Source organism: Crocodylus siamensis, chromosome 8, assembly GCF_052110815.1.
Source record: "Crocodylus siamensis isolate JL-2025a chromosome 8, ASM5211081v1, whole genome shotgun sequence".
Taxonomy (NCBI): domain Eukaryota; kingdom Metazoa; phylum Chordata; order Crocodylia; family Crocodylidae; genus Crocodylus; species Crocodylus siamensis.
This window is the reverse complement of record NC_143402.1, coordinates 28,889,183-28,911,941: the sequence shown is the minus strand read 5'-3', so window position 1 is coordinate 28,911,941 and position 22,759 is coordinate 28,889,183. Positions and strand designations below refer to the sequence as shown.

The following is a 22,759-nucleotide window of genomic DNA, read 5'->3' as shown; positions in this document are numbered from 1 at the left end:
TGCATCTGTATTAACAGTGTTGCATATACACACCCCTATCTGTGCCTCATTTCAAATTACTTAAGTTTTCATAGGAAAGAGACAAACTGACCTTGACGGCCCAGCACAAAAGATAAAGTACCTATAGTAACGAGATTAGCTGACTTTAGTGAAGTTGTAAAATTAAATATGCTACGCGTGCCATCCTGTGACCAAACAGAACCAGTACCACCCAAGTAAAAATAACCCCCCTTTTTTATGAAACCTGAGCAAACAAAGAAAGCACAAGTGCCAACTCATTAATTATTTATAATTGGCGTATAGTATTTGGTCACCTGTGAAAAGTATAACTTCGAAAGAACTTCCGCCCAAAACAGAGAACAGAGAACAGAGAGCAGAGAACTGTGTATACACTCAAGAAGAACAGAAAGAGCATCTCTCCGCTTACGTTATCTTTCTGGCGTATCTCGTCTTACTGGTCTGTTTATCTCTTTATCTTTGACGTTATCTTTCTTATCAAAAGCTCTTAGTAATCTGCAGACTGCAACGGCTTATATAAATCGCTCGGAAGCAACTGTCTTACCCACCCTGTAAATGCTGGGTAACATGATATCTGCATGCTGTAACTGAATCAATCAGCTCCTCTCCCTACGCTGCAAGCACATCAGAAGCATAAGTAAAATAAATCTTTTGTGAAACCATCACGCTGTGTTTAAATCATCCTGACTCCTGCTCACCGTTATCACCCACCTGCCTAGTCATAAATCCCCCTCCTCGCGCCAAGCCGGTCGTGCCGACCCAGGCTCACAGGTCAAGGGTGCACTGGCATTATGGGGCGTGACAAGTACCAAGCTTAAGATCCTGATGTTTTGATTGGTGGAGCCCATCCCCCAAACAGGAGGTAGCAGGAGAAACAAAGCCATGCCTCTTTCCTGAGGGAAGGGGGAAAAGAGCTCCCCCAGACCTGAATGAAGACTGTAAACTGTCAGGTCCAGAAGACTTCAGGAACAGAGTCCTGGAGTGTATAAAAGAAGGTGTGTGCCCAGCACAAGGGTCAGATGCAGCAAAGGACTCAAGAAGAGTGGGGCCAAGAAAAGCTGGGGACCTCTCCCTCAGCAGGCAGTAGGCCCAAGGCTTCTGAAGCTGCCACTGGAGGAGCAGCCTTGGGAGCAGTGCGAGACCACTTGAGCTGTTGACAGTGCACAGGGACGGTGATTGGAGACCCAGCCCTGACAGCACTGTGAGACTGCTCAGGCCCATCGCGGTGCATGGGTCAGTGCACAGACCCCAGGATTTGGGACCTGCAAGCAGCAGCTCGAGCCTGCAACCCCAGCAGGGCCTTGGGGACTGCAGTGAGGCAGCTCAGGCCTCATCTCCCAGGAAAATGAGGACGGTGTGTAGGATGGCACGCAGTTCCAAGCCTTGGGAGCCAGGGAGCAGTGGAGGCTGCTTGGGATAGCCACCCAGCGTAAGGATGGACAAAGAGAGCCTGAAGGGCCCAGCCTGTGCTAAAAGAGCCCTTAGTGCTGAAGCTAGGGCACGGGGAAATAGTAGTGCTGCAGTGTGAGGCCCAGAACCCAGAAGCCAGCAGCTGTAGTGCAGCAGCTGAGGGGAGCTGAGCCTTCAGTGCTCAGAGTGGGGCACAGGGTAGGGAGGAGCCCAGTGGCTTGGGAGAGGCCTGGAGAGGTGCTTCAGCAGAGGAGATCCCATTGAGCTGTGCCCTGACCTCCACCATCTGAGGCAGCATGAGTGATTGGGCCCTTGGGTCCCACAGGGAAAAGACGTTTGGGGCAGACAAACCCAGAGAAGGGGCCGGGTGAGCAGTTCCTCACCTAGTCAAGGCCCTAAGGAGAGGGGCCCCTGGTGCTTTCTGGACACCCCCACCGAAGGCTCCATTGGAAGAAGGACTGTCTCTTGCTATATTAAGGAATAGATGTTATTAAGATTGTTCATATTTTCACCTTATATTTTGTAATTGAATGTTGTATTATGTTGTTGTAAATAGTGTTATTTAGGGTTTGACCTTGGTTATTGGTTAATGTTCACTATGTAAATATATACATATGATATTTAGTTTTATGTTTATGTATATTATAACTCAATAAATTGTATATAATTAAGAACTTTGGGCTTAGGCTAACTGTATAGAGGAAAAAGGGATCTGCTTGAAATTCTGGCATCCCTCTGATAGCACCCCTTCCTGCCTACCCATCCCATCCTATTCAGAATAGGCACACCCTTGGGTTTACCTGGGTTATATCAGATACTTACAAATATTTCTGGAACAACAAAAAAAGAAATGTCATCTTTAATCTTAAATGCAAAGGTAATCAGTATGCAAAAATAGTTAATACTTTCTTTCTAACATGGTTTTTGTTGTTGGTATGGAGTTTTTTAGTATATTAATTGAAATTTCATCCCACTTCCCCTTTTTTGGATACCCTTTTTACTCCTAGGCTTCCAGGAGACACCTTCATTGATCCACCCTAAAAATAATTATTCTAAAAATAAATTGATACTCAAGCAGAACAGATTGATTTCATTCTTAAAGTGTCTGTTCATTTCAGTGGCCCACAAGCATCAGGTCACTGGGGCATTGTCCTGTCCAGTACAGCTGCTCATCCCAGCCTGCCATCCTCAAGGTGATCTCCCCACCCTCCTGCCTGGCTGGTCAAGACTGGCATAAAGCCTCCAGCAAGGCCTAACTTTCTGCCTACAACCTATCACCAAAGTGGCCATGTGGTGTCAGCAAACTCTCCATTTCCCATGTATAAATCCCTGAAAAGGAACAGAAAGCACAAGGGCAACAAGCCAAAACTTGATCCATGACAGCTCGCTCTGTTCCTGGCTTTTAGATTCCTCCCTCAGCTCCCTGACCTGGTTTGTCCCCTGGATGCTGTTCACCCATCCTTACCAAGGTCTGCAACTTGATCCCCAAGTGGCCCAAGACCCAGCCACGCATAATCTGGTGTAATGCCAGTTTTCTTCAGCATTTTTAAAATCTAGTCTTATTGCTTTAAAATATGCTCAAAACTATGTTTATGTTTTCTTTTTCCAACAAGCTCTCACACATGCTTCCATATAGCTGGGGTAAAATATGGCTTACAGTTTGAGGCTATTATATTTCTGAAAACCTTTAAAGAAGGGGCTGTCTATATTTTTATCATTAGAACTATTAAAAAATTTAGACATTTGAAACATTAGGCAGAAAGAGGTTTGTGGAGTTTAAATATAAGTCCATTCAGTACCAGTACCTGGTTGGAAATTTTTCATTAAAATAGCTCTCCATCAGAAAACATCATTTTGACAAATCTGATTTTTTCCATGAAAATGTAAACAGTTTAAAGAAATTCCCCCTCAAAAAAGTCTGAAGTTATTTAAATATCAGATGCATTTTCAAATATTAGTGAAAATGAATTTTGACACATCAAAATGTCCAGTGATTTTTTTTATTATTATTATTATACTCACTATTACATCAGGAATTGTAGAGGAATAATGCATGTTTCCTTTTCTAGGGTTTCATCATTGGTAGCACTAACTTAATAACTCTGTACTAGGGGTGTGCAAAGTGGGCCATATTTGATTTGGATTCAGCCCAATTTGGGGAATAGTGATTTGATTAGTTGATTCGGAGCACTGTCCCAATTCAATTCGGCTGTATCTGAATCTGAAGATTAAATGCTGATTCAGGAAATCAGCAATTCGGCCATAGACACAGCTTTAAATGTTTTTTCTACATACCTGGAGGTATCAGGCATGGTTTGTAAACACTGAGATGGTGGGACATATGGAGCATCCCACAGGAGTGTGGGGGGCCCCCCGCATGGTCAGTGGTGGACTTGGAAGTAGACTGGGAGTACTTCCGATCCACTTCTGGGTCTGCCACCAAGCATGCAGGGGACATCCCCCCACACACACCTTATGGACCAGTAATTAGCCATGGTCGAACCCCAGGTTCACCCCCAGACCCAGGAGGCAGTGGGAGGGTCCTCCGAGTGCTCTGCAGCAGACCTGAAAGTGGACTAGAAGTGCTTCTGGTCCACTTCTGGATCCACCGCCAAGTGTGCTGGAATGCCCCCCCTCCTTGCTCCCATGGGACGCACCATCCACCCCACCATTTCAGCATTCAATAGCTGCCTGGTACCTTGAGGTACGTAGAAAAAAACATTTAAAGTTGTGTCTATGTCCGAATCATTTCTCTCTCTGAATCTCTCTGAATCGATTTGGAGGGTCTCAATTTGATTCAGAGAGATTAAAGGGTTTTCTGATTCATTTTGGATTTTGAGATTCAGCTGCTGAATTGGGCTAAATCATCATTGATTTGAATCAGTGACCAAAGCTTCACACAGTCCTAGTAATTACTGTGCTCCAGCAGACTGCAGCTTTACTTCTTTAACATTATGTGTGGAACATAGTATGTTCAGGAAGCACACAGGCGGCATGGTCTCTTTAAAGACAGTGTTTCTATTCACTTCTGATAGAACTGGTGCTTCTCAACTGTACCTAATTAAATGGTTGTGGTTGGATTTGGTACTATTAAACAGAGAAAGAAGAAATAGGAAAAGGGAGCTAATTTGGGGTCTGAAAGGATATTCCTAGGGGATGACTCCACTATTAAAGAATGTTGAGACCTGGGAGAGTAGTAGAGAAGCAGTTAAGGGCTTGCTCCCTGTGACCTGCCTAGGGCAGAGAATAAACAGTGAAGACCTTAAAAAATAGTGCAGAATGGGGATAGCTGGAGAAAGGGACTGAGAAAGAGCCCTAGTGTTGGAAAATCTGAATGTCAACATACAGTGCTTTAGTACTTTTTAAGACTCTAGATACAGGGATGCATGGACTATTTGCAATCTTCAAAAAACATCTTGAAACCCATCTTGCTGGGGTCATCTGATCCCAGTAGTCTTTCCTGCCTGGGTGCCCAGGGCAGGCTGGACCCAATGATCTGTCAGGTCCCTTCCAGCCCCTAACAACTATGAAAGTATGAAACTATAGGTGTACTACCACATTTTCTTCATATGTGCTCAACATAGGCTGTAGTTAACAGGGAGGATGGCATGTGTATGGGGGCAAGCAGAGGTGAGTAGATATGCCAGGGAGAGATGCATGAAGTTGAGAGGGATTTCAGGGGTTTTGATGTAGGCAAATGCTAAATGGGAGACCTTATAGCAGAAGCAGATGCATTTCATTGGTTCCCCACATTTTTCCTTGGCTTTTAAATGCTGAACAGTACAAATTTCTGGCAGGAATCACATGAAATGATGAAGGCAGATGGCAGGGAGACAAAATAATATAGACAGAATAAGGCTTGAGCTGCTGTGGGTGGAAAATGGAAGGGATACGTTCTCTGCTTTACCATTCCACCTCCTCCCAACCTTCTTTCTCTGTGTTCAGAAAGTAAACCACTACTGGCCTCTGTAGGCTTGAAATGAACTGTTTTAACAGAGAGGATATGAAAAATTAATTACTAATGCAGTTTTTAATTCCCTCCTCAACCCAGTTCTTTTCTAATGAACCAGAAGAGAGTCCTGAGATGACTCCTGAGAGACTCCCTGTTTCAGCCACTCCCAATTTAGGCATGCTTTTTTGCCAAGACCCTAAACATAGAGACATTTCTGCAGGGACCTTCAGCCTTGATTACCTTCATACTCTTTCAGTCACTGTTCACCCTAGGGTCCTCCAATATGTTGCCTCAAGTGTAACTAACAAAAAATTGTAGTTTCCAAATGAGTTTGCCCAGAGCCTTTAGTCTAGGCATGGGAAAATCAGGCTTGGTAGGTCCAATCTGGAGGTATGAAAGCCACCTGGATTAATAGATGAGAAGGTTTAAATCAGTTTTGTGCAACTGGAGTAACATACAAAAGGGCTGATAACTTCTGCTAAAGTAGAGTTAGAAGCATCATACATCTTGCCACTGGAAGAATAGTCAATTTTGTGAGAGTAGAGTGAAACTAGCCAGAATTTTGAGTTTCATATAGTAATCAAAGTACCATTATACTTATAATTGATACCTCTTTATGTTTAGTTTCTGTCCCTACCCTGCAAGTCTACACAGATACCAAATATGCCCATATTTTCCTCTACAGTCTGCACCATAATGCATTACCCTGTTTAATACAGTGGTCTGTCACATGATTCTTTTCAATAGTATCCCATTCTTCCTTCACTTTGGAAAATTCTGGACTTCAAAAACTGCAGGCTGGACTAAGGGCATTGACCTTTACAAAGTCAATTTTATTATATCGTATTCCAACTTCAAATATGTGCTTCAGTTTCTCATATGTTAAAAAATCTTAATACCAAAATCTCAGGCTTGTGTCATAGAGTTTTTTATCTGGCTAGCCCTATTCCCAAATGGTTTACATTTCAATTTAGAAACTACAGCTTTGAAGAAAGCTGTTCAAATCTGGTAAATTGGATTGTGCCATTCCATGCATTTCAGTTATTATGCCTACAGCACGTAGGCAAGTGAATCAGACAAGTCTGCTGGAGAGAGCCTGGAAGCTCTTAGGAACGCCTCAATGAAGTTCATCATTTTTGTATTGCATCTTAGTACTCAGAGGCAGAAAAGAATAGTGGAGTGAGGTTCCTAGGACTTGGTGAAAAAGAGGAAGATAATCTTAGTTTATTATCTGAACCTCATGCAGAAACTGGAGTGAGAGAGTATCTCAAGAATACAGTAGGATGACAGCATGGATTTAACTCATAGCTGTGTCTAACATACTAAGGTTAAACTAGATTTTCTCTCCCATTTAGAAATGTTTTAGCTATATGAATGAGCACTTGATCATTTCTAGTAATAGCACATCATCAGAAAAGGGAAGGCAAACTTGATATGTTGAGCAACACTTGATATAAAGCAAACCAATATGGTTTGAAATACAAACAATCAAAAAGCATATCCCTTGTTAAATGCAACCCAGAATTTCATGGTGTTTTTCTTAGGAGAGAAAGTAAAATTTATTTAAATCCAGCATGCCCACAATATGAACATAATGTGTAAATTAATTTTAAAATTTAAAAACCTTTATTTGCTTCGTTTTATAAATATCCCAGTGATCTCTCTTTCTTAGAAGTTTTCTACACAATTTGTGGTATAAAGTGTTTTAAAATAGCATACAGCAGAATTCTGAAAATGCAACATTCTATCACAAAAGTTATTTTTTACTTGTTCATAGAGCATTTTCACTACTTTACTCTGACTTTTTTTCATGGTGAAATAAATGGATTTTGAAAGCTAAAATAGACACTACCCAAATAACGTGTTTTACAGTATAGAACATTTTACATACATTACATTTTCTACTATAGAATTCCAGTACATGACATGATCAAAATGAGAAAAACAAACCAATATCCTTAAATTAGCACACAACAGAAGAAAAGGCATGCATGCTAATTATGTGCTGTTTTTCAAGTGATTCTGTCACTGAAGTTAATCTTGTTTTGTAGCATTCTACATAGTTTTAGATAAAATGTAAACATGCTTATTTCAATGGTACATACTGTTACACAGTACACATGTTCCTGGACTCTAATATTTATACTGTACATTGGAGGAAGCTGGCATTCTTCAGCTGAGGTCATAGATTGTCATATCAATATGATATACATTTTCCATTTTGTAAGTTATGAATGTAATTTTACCATCATTTTACTGGTGATAAAGTCTAATGCATGGTGATTATTGCAAGAAATGCCAAATTCATTTAACACTTTCTGACAGATGGTTAGTAGGCAAATATTATTCAGTGAATAATCTGACACATTGTGATCAGCATAATAATAGCACTTATCAATGCATTGTCAAATCATCAATTTTTAGTGAATAAAAGTTAGAGTAGCAATAAATGAGATGTCCTTTAGTATCTGCTAAAAAAATAAAGCAATAGTGTCGCAGTGCTACTGTTTGAACTCAATATATTTTAAATTTGACTTACAGAATTTAATTTAATATGTTTCTCAGATGGATATATTTCCAGTCCTACAAATGCATAGAGAGGATCAGGATAAAATTTGGGGGCAGGAGGGAATGCAATTGCAAAAAGAACAAATTCTATGCTGCTCGGAATTTGTTTATATGACAAATTTAAATATTTTACTAATTAATCTTATTTCTGAATTTAAATATGAAGTTCCAGCTACTGATTTTCTGTTGCCAGTGAATAGCTGTTAAAGATACTTTCTTTTACGCAGTTATCTGTTGAAGGAAGATTTTTATGTGTTGTATTATTTGCTTTTCATTTACTTTATAGTAAATAAGCTTATAATTTTAATGTCATCATTGCTCCTGATATTGAAAGGAAAACAATGTATATTGACACTTGTTCAGGGACACATGATTACCGTAGCTGCTATTGCATTTTATAAATAACAAGTAAACTTCCATAGTGGACACAAACTATTTAAAGATATTATTGTACGAATGTGTATTGTGTAACAAAATACTGAGTCATATTTTTCAAAAACCTCTGACTTTGCAGAGCAGAGAAAGTAAATTTTTGTGCTCAAACCATATAATGGCTTAGAACTGAGTCTTCCCTACAGTGGAGGACTGCTGAAATGTATATCGTTTTTATTGCATTCTGGAACTTGTTTCTTCTTCTCTTGTCACAGTTTCACGGAACTGTACTCAAGTTTTATTTCACCAGAAGTATCCATCACGGCAACTTCACTACAACAACACAGGCACCAGCTCTTCCAATATTGACAGGGACTTCCTAAATGTAAGAAACATTTTGTTTAGTTAACTTTATATAAACTATGATTCACAGGTATAAAGCCAAGTAGTTTACTTTCTCTAAAAGCAATGTTTTTCTAGCAGATGGAAATTAATTAAAGTGTGTCTTTCTAAGACTCATGAGATATTTGCTACTAGCATGATTTTTTGCAGGGGTGACTGGTGTCTCCTGAGTTTGTGGGACACACTGTGGACTGGAAGTGGCTAGCCCAGCAAATTGCAGACCACCAGCCAGAACACAGGTAAAACTACCCCCGCCCTCCAGGCGAGGGAGGGAGAGTGGGCCCAAACTTCAACTGAAGTTGCCATGGCTTGGCTCCACATGCCAGGGGGGCTCCATATCCCAACCCCTCCACCCTAGCTTCTTGACAGCTGCAGCAAGGAGCTGTAGCACAGGGCTGTGCCCCACCCAGCTTTTTGCTATGCCAAGAACTGGGGTTGGGGAGGGAATACGCCCCACCCATGGTGGGCAGAACTGGCCAATCCCAGTCTTGTCCCACCCCCAACTGTGAAACCCCATACAGCAAGCTGTATGGAAGGGGGGTTTCTTTCCCCACAGGGCCCAGTTCACGGCATAGCAAAACGCCAGGCCAGGCAGCCCTGAGCTGCAACTCCTGAATGCAGCTTTCAAGAAGTGGGGGTGAGGGAGAAGAGAGGCCCCCTGCCACACAGACCTGGCTTGCTTCTCCTCCCCCACTCCTGAGACCCTAGCCAAGAAGCTGGGGGGGGGGGGGCTTGCAGCAGAAGGGGCTCCCTTCTCCCCCCTTCCCCTGCTGCTGCTGATAGTCACTATCTGGTTGGGGGTGCGGAGCTGGGGAGAGGAGCTACTCCAGCAGCCTCCTGGGAGGCATATGGGCATGCCCCCTGCCCGCTGGCCCTGGCCATTGCAGGCAGTAAATGAGCCCCCAACACACACCAAATGGTGAATATCTGCCTAGTTCATTCCTGCTCTATCTTACAGCACTTTAAGTAAAGTGTGATTGAGAGCTTCCACCAAGGATTTTTTGAATGTCTGTACTTAGCCTTAACATAACATCTGCTGGTATAGAACAGCAGTTCTTAACCTTTCACTGGCACTCCTCAGAAAATGCCAGCTCACAGTTTTCACTTGTTTTTTGACTAAAGAAAAGTAATAGAGCAATTCTTTCTGAGTTCTTTGCTGCAGCACCCTGGTTGAGGATCACTGCTCTAGAAAACAATAGTGAAAAAATTGAGCAGGCTTAAAAATCCTTCCAGTAGAGGGTAGTGGTAACTAATATACATATGAGGCAGAACAATACAGAATTCAAGACAATTGCAGCTTTTTGGTCATTCTGAAAAAAATCCATGAAATTGGATGGATTCCCTTATAATTTATTTTGAGACAGAAAGCACTACATTGTGAATGAGCACTACATTGTCAGCTTTAGTTGCACTTCAACAGTAACTAACATATAAGGAGAAAATAATATTTAGTGGATAACATTTCTCCTTATATAGTCACATTTAATCAGGACTTCATTGTTGTTGTAGGTCCCAAAATCTTTTAGACTACAGGAAGTTAGGATTTCATAATGTTGTATAGCAGACATACGTAACATGTAGTTGTCTAAGACAACTTAGCAGTAAATTACAATGTCACCAAACACTTAATGTGGCACCTTACCAGTCAGTCTCTGCAAAGTCTACATTGAAATTGGATTGTTTTGTTTAATGTTGATCAGATTGATCTCAATAATAATCCTTTATGTTCAGTGGAACGTATGATGTGGCAAAGGTAGCCATAAGTTTGTCTAGAACCCAGGGCCAATGATAACTTATTTTTAATATTGAAACTGAAAAAGAAAATGAGTTAACCTTTTTTGTTTAACATACAAGAATATCTTGGACACCTTTAGAAACAAAGGGACAAGTGTCTTTGAAATGTGTTCAATTTGTCTTTAAAAATCAGTTTTTATCTGATCTGGGACCACAAATACTAATATTCATTAAGTTATGGCATGACATACTTCCAAAGCAATGGCAACTTTGATGAGGGTGCTGTACCATAGCTTAACCTGCTTTATTTTATTTTAATGTCAATACTTCTGAAATTTGTGATCTCATAACAGCTGTTTTGGGGATAATTAAAGTATTTAATGTTTTATACTCTAAATTATTCATACACACACACCACCTTAACACCATCCTAATGTCAGTTTTATCTGAGAATTAGCTAGTGATTTTAAAGATATAAGGTTATATTGCTATAACCAACACTCTATACTAACAAAATCAGGATAGTAGAGTGTCTTGATACATTACAGAAAAAGTGAGACTTATTGTTCTATTTTTAATGTAATTTCTCTTTTTTCCTTGTGACTAATTAATTTAGTGCTCAGCTTTTAATTTATTTATATGAAGTTACCTCTGTCCATTCATTGTTTTGTGCATCATATGACTCCACTGTGTCCAGATAAGTATGGCCATCGTAGCCCCCTACTGCATACAGCCTGTCCCCGAGAGGACAGATACCAACAGCATCTCTTGGAACGCTTAAAGGTGCTACTGTGGTCCAGGCATCTGTTTTAGGATCATATCTACAATATTTTATGACAATAATGAAAAAATAATAATTAGAGTGAAGCAAGTCAGGATTACCACAATTTTAAAATCTAAATAACTCAGGTTAATTTCAAGTGTGATATTGTTCATCTGTTCTGTCTACATTCATGTAGAGCAGTAGAAATAACATGATTAAATATTGTGTTTAACCACTAGAGGACTCTTTAAGCACATTAAATATATATTCCCATTTTATGGCCATAGTTCTAGTCTCCTTTCAGCTTAAATAAATTTAATTCTTGTAATGCAATCTGAATATGAACAAAGTATTAACCAACAGTATTGCAACATTTATTTAATGATATAAATGGCTGTAGATTTGAAGGTATAGCTTTATCCCTTTGCTCATAACTTAGTTGCCTGCACTGTATTATGCCAAAGCTACATTTAAAATAAATTTCATTGCATGAGTAAAACTTATCTTGTGTAATTATTAGTGACCTTTAGCAAGATTTAATATGTGGAAAAACTTTACCTTTTCAGTTCCCTGTTGGCCACAGCACAATAAATCAAGACAGTATCCTGAAGTTAACCTGCTCTAAATCTGAATGCATTCCACTGAAGTTAGGAGATCAAGATGACTGAAAGTAGAATTTAACAATAACAAGCCCCATAACTATTTGTATGTTCATCCATGTTTCACTTGCCTTTCCTAAAGCAACACTGCAGAAGACTACAACAGTAGTGTCTACACATTCTGCCAACAGGGCTTATTAAATAGCCAGATGAGTCATTGTCAAACAGGATGTCGCACTCTTTCCCCAGAGAATAAATGTACTCTTATCTTCTGAGCTCATACCACACATTACCATGATAAGGGGCAGCAGCAAACAAAACAATATTATTATTCTTAAATAATAATGGTGTTTGCATTTTTCTGAGACACTGTTTGCATATTTTATCAGTACTTCTTATGGAAATTATTTTCACTGATTCTTACATAAATCTACCTTTGCTTAATAAGAACTAATTTGGAAAGTTTTTTCCAAGAAATGTATTTACGTCCAACAACTATCCTTCTGTCTTTACTGTCCTTCATGTATAGCTACAACGAATATAGGACTGAGGGTTTCAAGTGGAACTTTAAAGGTGCATAGGAACTGGTTAGGATCCTGCATAGGAATAAAATGTATTTTTGAAAAATACTTAATTAGGGAAAGCATAAGGTGAGTGGAGCAGGAAAATATATTGGGTTAAATCTTTTCTTTGACAAAAATTATATCTTCAATGAAAAATTGTAATTAATTTTGGTTCATTTGAGTTAATATTGCTTTCATCATATTATTCATGCTGCAAGAGAAGGGAAGAAAATCTAAAAGTAGAAATATTTAATTTTGACATTTTTCAAATTATATTACTTCACTTAAAATTACCTTTTGGTCTGAAAAAAAATTTTTGAAAAATATTAAAAGGAACTCAAAATACAAATGATTTTATGTCAAAACAATAATTCATATAACATGAAACAAATTTATTGAAAGTTTTAGTTTAAACATCTAAAACATATTTTTCATTTTTTTGAACATTCAGAGAACTGAAACATCAATTGTTCTCACTACTGTAAATTATGATCTTTTTTAATTAATATATTTCTAAAACTTTTTCTTTGCTTTTCTTTTTTGTTTTTTAAAACAAATTAACTAGATCTTTGTTGAATCTTATACAAGTAAATTAGGAGTTTCATCATAACGCAAGGCACTCGATTTGCCTTCCAGAAAAAACACATCTATTAATTGTTCAAATTGGTATGTTTAATCACTTCTTCGGTACACAAACCAAACCTTCCAGGGTCTGTTCAAGGTTTTTTTTACATGACCCTCAACCTTCAAGCAATTCCAATTAAATTAATCTATAGTGTTTTATTCTGCTTAATAAATACATAACTGAGATGACTGTTGGACCTTTTCACAATCTCAATTATTTCCTTATCTTTGTAAAACACATGCCAATATCTAGACCTTATGACATGTAAGTTAGACTACCCTGCCTGGTTTTAAAATCTCTTACTTCTAACTAGCTACAGCAGAGACTTACATTTTTCTAAAATGTACTTAACATTTGGAACACACTTCGCAAATGTAATGTTTTTAGTTAAGAAGTTTCCTTTGCAACATAAGCAAATTTATACTTCTGTTTCCATAGAAGATAAAAACATCCTTACCTTTCCACACAATCGGAAAGTCGAGAACAGTGGTTGGAAGCAGGTGCATCATGACCTCCCACTGCATATAAAAATCCATTGTATGTTGCAACACCAACACCTCCTCTTCTCTTAGACATTGGAGCACACATACTCCACTTGTTAGTGTGAGGATCAAAACATTCTATGGATTTTAAGCAGGAACTGCCATCCCGTCCACCAACAGCATATAACCTATAATAACCCACATGAGGATAAACCAGAACTGTTAACATACACAACTGCTTGCATTATTTTAAGAGGAATTTTATTTGGTTAGTCTCATTTAAAATGCTTTAAAATGCTAGAAATTACTGAAATTTGGTATCTAACAATTATACCATGTAATTCTTTTTGCCTAATTACTATCCTAAGACATAAGGAGGGAAGGTTACCTTTTCAGTAATGTAAATATTTTAAGCAGTAAAAAAAAAAAAAAAGAAAGGAAAATTAAAAATCCTTCTTTGTAAGTGAGCTATTCATGGAACACAACCTTAAAAAAACAAAACAGGAAACAGGTAGTCTGGGGTAAGGGGAAAATACCAGTACTGTTTCCATCAAGTAACATTTTTGCTTGTAGCTGTTTGACATTTTAAATGCAGCATTTGTTAAACAGATTTACTATGCTTTAATATTTAAAAGATTTTTTAACGAACCAAATATTATATGAACAACATTTTTGACCCACCCTTATCTCGCTGCTTGGGCTTGAAAGACCCTAAGGCTGATGATTTTTCAGGAACCAGCTGTGTCATCCATTCTGTTCAACATGTTGTGATACTATTGGGCAAACAGTAAGGCAGTTTATACTAATGTATCATTATTCTGTGTGAGTGACATGCTCATTTCTGCTTAATGTTAATAGCTGCCTGTCTTTCCAGTGCCTGCATAATGTTAGGACCTGAATCAAAGTAACCTGAAGGTTAATCCTGATTAGGCACCTATGTTGGAAATGGTGCTTGTCCCACGAATGAACACATTTTTTAAATTGTTTGTTCATGAGCTTCTTCATAAGTCCTCAAGCCCTTATAGATCTTTGACTGATTTGAGGCAGTTGTGGTGGCATATGAGCTCAATATAGCTCATGTAAGGGTTTTTTTTATGTGAAACCTGTCAGTTATTTGTGCCCTTTTCACTTCCAGATTGGACAGGTAGCAATGCTACTTGCTGAGAGCCTGAACACTATAGCTGGTACAGAGTACATCTGTATATTTTCTCATTGGAGAACACCTGTCAAATTGCATCTGTATTCCAAAGACTGCATAAGTTTATTATATTATTTTGGAAACAGTTTGCCTTGCTTATATTGGCAACTTGTTTATACTAATAACTTGAACCTTGCATGAGGTTGCTACTAAATAGGAGCTAGATCAAGATCTAGTTCCCTGGCAAGTGAAAGCGGCATTAGTTATGGTTGAAACAGAAGATGAACATTTAATGAAATCCAACATTTAATGGATAGGTGTTGGCGGTAGATTGTTTTTGGGGTGCACTTTGATTGGCATTTACACAGCTATGGTTTGGTTTTTGGTTTGTTTGGTTTTTAATTGGTGCATTGGATAAATCTCACCTTTTTATAATTCTTGTGGACAACATGTATATATCTAATATAGAGATACACATATATATTACATATATACAGAGAGATTCTAGGATCCATCCCCTCTCCCTCTGAGAGACCCTTTATAACACAACACAAGACTATATGCTAAAAACCACAGTAGACATAGTTTAAAAATAAGTGTAAGATGTGCCTTACTTCTCCAAGGAAAAGGCCGAGTATCCTATATTATACATTGGTAGTGTTTATAGTAATTCCTTGGGCAAAATAGCTTCCTACCAAAATGCAAAATGTTTTTTGCTGAGATAAGAAACCTGATGGTCAAAAATACAGGTCTAGGGAAATGTCGGAAAAGGAAAAATACTACATGGAAGACTTTTGGTAAGCTGCAATGGAAGAAATCAAAGCAAACATGATCTCACCCTATTCCCTGTTGTGCAGTAGATTACCTCACAAAACTAACAGACATAATTTAAATTTAGAGCTCATGAAAACAGGCAGCCTATTTCAGGAGTGCTCAAGGGCTTAGCTACATTAGGATGAATTTCCTCTTCAACAAAGCAATTTCCTGCATATCATTCTGGAAGACATTCTGAGGAGCTTCTGGTGAAGTTTATATTAAGGATGTTTGCAAGGTCTTTCCTCTGTAAGAGAATGGGAACTCAAATAGTTCTGTTACTCTAATTTTTTGTGTAAATATATGCATTAAATTTGTTCAATGTCTAAGCACTGTAACTTAAATCGTGTGAAGAAACTTAATATCTGTAGGGATAAAGGCATTTAGGAGCTTTGTTCTCCCATGGGTGGATGTAACGCATCCATGGGTCATAACTCAGTTGAATTTAGATCCACATAAATTAGCTTGGCAGCATGAAATAGTATTGTAAAACATGATATTGGTAAGATCATCTGTCCATACCCCATTTGAGCTCATATATACCCCTCAAACAATCATGGTTGGAGGATTGTTAGAGTTAGATAAGATGGTACACTGACTCCAACAGCTCTGTCTAAGACAAGATTTCCTATGTCCATCCAATCTCAGATATGACGGAGAAGGAAAAATGAAAGTAAAAATGACCCTGTCCTGTACCAATGTGATATTCACTCTGTAGTGAAATGTAGACATTTTTGGAATAGAATACCAAAGAAATTAGTGTGTAAGAGTGGGAAGAATGACAATTTTAGTTTAAAATGCCTAGATAAAAATTCTAGTTCCATGCAAAGCTCTTGAGAATTTTAGTATATCTGGAGAGAGATAATTAGCCATGTCAGTTTGAAGTCAGGCAGGAGGCAAGGCAGACTGGCACCTTAAGGCACTCTTATTTGTCTCCTGACACATTCTGATTAGAATGTGCCAGAGCAGATTTGATTTGGGTCTGCTGAAGTGTCCAATCAGAATGCTCCAGCATGCAGCAGCATCTTATATATTCAGCATCCCACATTCCAAAATGGTGGCAGGGGTGCTTTAACTAAAGCTTGTTTGACAAGCTTTAGTTAAAGCACTGCAATTTTGAAATGCAGGACACTGAATACATGGGACACTTCCAGCATTTTAATTAGAGCAGATCCCGAGAGTAGCTCTAATTCAAATGCAACTGCTCCCCCCCGGAGCACGTGTATAGGCATCCATAAAGACTAGCTCATTCAGCAAGACTACAGACCACTTCATTAGATACTACCTCTGGAGAGTGCACATACCATATTTTATTTGAAAGATCCATGTCTAACATCCCATGGAATTTAATTTGTCTATGTTAAATGAGAAAGGGGCAGAATAAACCCCTGCTAGGATTAGAAACTCTAGGGATAGTAGTTATTTCAAATTTGATACATAAAACTTTTCCTTCGCTTTCTTTGTATACAATATATTTCCTTTGTTCCTTGTTCTTCTTTTTATTTGGGACTTGCCACAGCTGCAGTGTGTGTGTGTGTGTGTGAGAGAGACCTTTTTTTGGTGGATAGGGATTACTGTCAATTTGCAGGGGGAGGGGTTTATAGATGTTGTAATAGCAGACTTTTGTTGATTTTAACGTGGAAATGGAAACTTTCTTTAAAAAGCTAATAGATGAAAAGTCTAAAATGAGTGTTAAAATGCTAACTTCTAAATTGACTGTAAAATCATTCTCAAATTATTGTAATTATAAATAAGCAAAACACCTTTAAAACATAATTTACTCATTAAAGGAACATTTATAAGAAGAAAATACCAGAAAACAAAATAAGGGGTTAATCTTTTTGTTTTTACCTACTTGCTATTTAATGCTGCAACCCCTACTGTGCTTCTAGGAGTTGACATGCTAGCAACATAATTCCACTGCCGTGCCTGTGGATCCCATCTTTCTACTGTATTGAGATAACTCCATCCATCATGGCCTCCAACTGCATACATTGGTCCTTCAAGCATTGCTACACCTTAGAAAAAAATTAGGGATAAAATTTAGTCTGATACCTGATAGCCAAAGGCCAGTTTCATTTGCCTTTAAAAATTACTTAAGACTTTTCATAAGTACCTATGACTTTAAAATTACTTATGTCTTTAAAAGTTACTTATGACTTTTCATTTGCCTTAAAAAATTCCTCACACAAATACAACTTCAATTAAGCACATCTGTATTAAAGCTGATATGTCACTGAGCAGAATGAAAATCATCTGCGCAGGATACTCAATGAAAGTACTGCATTTCTATAGTTCTGGGAAAAACACTACCTTTCAGCAAATTCTCAGGGGGAAAACAACTATAACTCTGAGGATTCCTGTCTCCATGACTGGTCCATTTTGGTCTTTTTTGACTTATGCAATATTGCTGCTGTTAATACTTATTAATGTATATATAAATAAGCTTTCAAGTTACAAAAAGCTCATGTTATTACTCCTACATATTATGGGACAGGAAAATGTTTACTCAATTACCAAAGAAGCTTTACCCCTTTTAGGGATAAGTTATCTTACAAATCTTTGAAGGTTTTTTGTTTGTTTTTGTTCTTTTTTGGATTTTATTTTGCTACGTATAATAACCAAAGCAAAAATTTAAAAAAAGAGAAAGAAAGGAAGAAAGAATTTCAATCTGCTGCTAAAATTATTTTTCTAAATCCATATTTGCAGGCCCAAATATAACATACCAATTTAAGATTTTTCATAAGCGCTCACTCCATATAAATTGCACAAAAGCTAATAGAGCTTCAAATGCAAAATAGCCTAGCAAATCAGGCTGATGTGGGTTGAGGAACCTAACTTGTGGCAGTTGTGTTGTTGTCATTCCAATAACTTCCCTCTTCCTTTTAATAATTTGCACTATTACAATCTTACCAGGTTTCATTGGAATGAGACAAGATAAAAATTGACTCTGTTTAGAATACGAAAGGCTTAGCAGGAGCTGACAGTTAAAAAAAAGCCCTCAGTTAGATAATTATCAATACTGAGGTAAAAATTCTGTATGTTTATCGCAAACTTAACAATTAAAAAATCATAAAAAGTAAATTACCACCCTGACAAAGTAGTTAATTAGGCAGTTCATCCACCTCAAGATGGAAAGATCTCAAATGAAAACCCCTTTTTATACTCTGCGAATTATTTATTAAGCTACTTGGCCTGTCATATTTTCCATCAGTAGCTGCATCTACATGGGCGCTTTTCTCTGGAGCTGACTAATTAGCTTTGTATTAGTGTCACTATCCTCACGTACATGCATATTGGGGCACAGTAAATTAATTAACTCCTGTAGAATACTACTGTCCAGGACAAGCACTATCCTACGGCAGAGCAGACTATGTCAAAATGCTCATGTAGATGGCGAATGGGGCTGACTGGGACATGAAGGTGCTACAGTGCAGGAGCTGCCCGTCAGCTAGCCCTGCACTGCAGCACCTCTGTGTCCCAGACAACCCCTCCACAGCACATTGAGCCAAGTTGAGTCCGAGGCTGGCAAGCTGACCTCAAGCCCTCTGCCTCAGCTCAGTGTGCTGCTGGCCTGGGGACATAGGTAGGCAAATGCTGTGCCTGGGAGAAATAAACTCTGGCATGAACTGTGCTGGAGTTAATTTCTGTGTGCTAATTGTACAAACTTTTGCCTGGATCTCGGGAAAAAAAAACAAAAAAAACCAACATGCTATGCTTAAAACACTTCTGGTGCTTTTTGTCTTTTTATTTGTTTTTTGTTTTCTTATCAAGGACAGAAGACTTCTAAACTTTACAGTGTCTTTACAACTTTTTTTTTTCTTCTGCACTTTCAGACTTAGCCTGCTTTTAGTTAACCTGATTCCTTAACTTCACTAACATTATCAGCCTACAAACAACTGAATTAAAGTTTTCCTGGGCAATAATCCCAGGGTGAAAGCAAATATTAAATTAACCCTGTCACATTTCCCTAATTAGTTTATACAAGGGTTCAAAAGTTCTTAACTTTCACACATACTACTGGGTATTGTATGTATAAAAGAAAAATAAACATTCATTTATACTAGTTTTTTATTAATCAAACAGCATCTGTAACTCAATTAAATTACCAAATTGACTAAAATTATACTTTAAATAGCAATCCAGCACTTTATACTAATTTGTATCCACAATGGCTCTTGTCCTTGGACAACAGGATTTTAACATTTAATATTTTGCCCCATTGAATAATAATAATGTTCCCATTGACTTCCTTGAGATAAGAATGTAACCCCTAATATGAGAATGATAACCCTCATGGTCTTTAATACCACTCTTTGCTTTTATTATTTTGACAAACTTGGAAAGAACCCAAAGGTGTCATGTCAATACAGAGTGCTTGGCATAAAAGTAATACATGCCATAAAAACCTGGAGTGCTTATAATATGAGCTTGGTAGCTTTTAATTTTTATTGCATTAAAAATAACCCACCTCTTCTTGAACACATCCCAGATTTCCTACAATGTTTCTGTTTTTACCAAAACACAAGCAAGCTGTCCATTTCTTAAGAAGCATGGTACAAATCAATCCAGAGAGAGAGATTTTCTGGTGTTTTAAACCCTACTTATACTGTCCTCTCAAACTTAAATTTTTCTCCGTCTCATTGTTCTAAAATGGGAGTATACATTTAGATGTTTACTGATTATTTAATACATTCTTTATTAACTGCATATGAGGACTTACAGGGGAATGAAGGCCCAAAGATATTAAGTTATATCAGAGTTGTATAGATTTTTGTCAGAATGGCACAATAGATAAAGTAGTAGAATATTCATTTAAATAAATTAAAAGGAGCAATGCAGTGGGTATATTAAAGGCACTATCTAAAGTAGGTCCAGTTAGGTCTACTAAACCATAAAAAAAAATATTTTATTAATCATAATTAGTTACTAATCACTTGAAGCCCTAACTGAATTCAATGGTACATGTAGGAGTTGAATAAGGAATGGGAGATATTCCAAATTGGTTCCTTTAATGCCACATGGGATTCTAGAATTTCCTACTGATTTTTTATTTTGAAATATGTATATTCTTTCGCAAAATTTTAGTGCAAATTGGGTGATATGGAAACAATTAAGGAAAACATTTAACACAATAGGAAACTGGTTAGCTCTCAAAAATATCCCTTATAAACAATGCTTATAATTTTGGGTACTATAAAAATGTGTCAATTGACTTTTGCATTGATTTGAATATGGTACGAGCTATACATTACAAAGAAACCGTAACTCTTACCTAAGCCATGTCTGTGTGTTGACATTGGAGGCATTATAGTCCAAACTTTAGTAATTGGGTTGAAACATTCAACTGTATTAGAGGTTTTCAGACCATCTCGTCCTCCCACAATGTAAAGCTTGTTGTCAATTACTGCTACTCCAAACTGTAGCCGTCTACCATTCATGGTACCAATTTGTTCCCAACTGTTTGTCCTAAGATCATATTTCTCAATTGTTGTGGTTCCTGTTAAAAGCATAATCACTTTGAAACTCTGAATAGATGAGGGCATAGTGCATTAATATATACTATTTAGTAGATTGTCCATCCCAAAAGAACAGAAACTTTATTAAATTGAAAAACATTGAAAAAGATGGCCAGTGGGTACGTGTACACAATCATTAATGCACTGTAATTATGGAGCATTAAGTTTAGTGCCTGTAATTACAGGTACTAACTTAATGTGCCATAATCAGTGCTACTGCACATTAGCACAAATGGTCTTTTTGTGATTCTAATGCACAATAGACTAAATTTACTGGGCCTTAGCGCGTTAGCCTAGGTTTTGCCTACCATGCTAATGTGGAGTAGAATTAGTCTTTTGCACTCAAAGTGACTCATGTAGATGTGCTCACTGATTCTTATAACCAATGCCTGTAATACTTAGGCTGCTGCTGTTAAATCTTAGTAAATTGCATTAAATCAAATTAATATACTATTGTCATATATTGTTGCATTGATATAATATTAACACATATATAGGCCATCTGTAAGTGTAAACTGAGTGCTAGGAAATACAGAATTGCTTGTAAACACTTTGTAATCTTTAGAAGTTCTTCAGGCTTATTATGTTCATAGTTATTTAATTGCCATAAAATATTTTCTTGATTTCCATAGATAGATAGATAGATAGATAGATAGACAGATAGATCAGAACACTGTGGTGCTTTTTAATATTTGTGCTTCAAATATTACAAGCATACAAAAACTGGAACTAGAGCTCTGCCATTTAGAAAATGTGTGAGTATCCATTCACAGTAGGGTTTGATACTTTTTTAAAATGTAGGCAATCAGGGGGTTAAGTTTTGAAGAAGCACGTAGTGGTTATGCTACTGATTATGCTGCTATGCTCTTATGGCCTTGCAAGACTGCTATAACATGCAAGCCATATTCTCACTTATTTTTTCTTTTTACACTGAGTTTTTAATAATGCTATTACTGCAGGCTTCCTACTATTGGTAAGACTTTGACTCCCTGCCACTCAGAATTGGCACCTTTCAAAGCAATGGCTCCTGTTACCCAGCAGCTGTTGTTGCTGCTGCTCTACGTGCTGATTTAGTACAGCACGAAAGCTACTGGCCCATAGCCAAAGTAGTCAAGGAGCAATTGTTAATCACACCTATAACAAGCTGTAACGTACCTTTGACAAGACTGGTAGGTTTCATTCATAGGCTCACAAGGACAACCAAAGGAGAAAATTAGAACTGGGCTCCTGTCTACCCCCAATAGGAGTTTGTAAAAACTGATAATTTTGATTGGTGAATATAAATTGCCACCAAACTTGCAATTAGGGTTTGCTGCCAGAATGGTAAGGGGAAGAAAGAGAAAGATTAGTATTTGCTGCATACTGATCTCTCAAATACAGTCTGTCCTGGATCTTCCATTACATTTAAAAAACAAATAGCAACTGTTCTGATCTATTTGCCTTTCAAAATCTAGGTATTGTTAAAAATAATCCTTACAAAACATTTTAAAAAGAAGGACTTTCTACCAGAGCCTGTTCGGAAAATCTTATTCCAAGATGCTGTGGGATCTGTGAAACTAAAATAACCAAGACTTTGAAAGCTGTATTTTAAAATATCTTTTCACCTTTCTGTATTTTGACTTGCCCCCTCTTTTAACTTGCAACATCATCCCTTTCTTACTTCTTAATAGTATTCCTTTCTCCTTTTTCCTCCTCATGTCCTCAGTTACCAATCCTTTGGATTATTCTTTTCATTGTTTTATCCATTTTGTTCTTTTGTCTACTATTCCTTCTTCTGAATACTCCCTATGCTCTTTATAAT

At 37.6% G+C, this 22,759-nt stretch overlaps 1 protein-coding gene across 1 annotated transcript in view; it reads right to left on the bottom strand.

Moving 5' to 3' along the window:
• Positions 1-6,234: 6,234 nt before the first annotated feature.
• The window catches only part of KLHL4 (kelch like family member 4), a 94,733-nt gene continuing 78,208 nt past the window's right edge, over positions 6,235-22,759 (bottom strand). The window contains exons 7-11 of the mRNA XM_090060634.1: positions 20,715-20,939; positions 17,295-17,457; positions 13,464-13,676; positions 11,106-11,277; positions 6,235-8,699 (exon numbers count right to left, since the gene is read on the bottom strand). Of these exons, the coding sequence (XP_089916760.1) occupies positions 8,640-8,699; positions 11,106-11,277; positions 13,464-13,676; positions 17,295-17,457; positions 20,715-20,939 (833 nt within the window). The 3' untranslated portion in view covers positions 6,235-8,639. The remainder of the gene's footprint in view (positions 8,700-11,105; positions 11,278-13,463; positions 13,677-17,294; positions 17,458-20,714; positions 20,940-22,759) is intronic.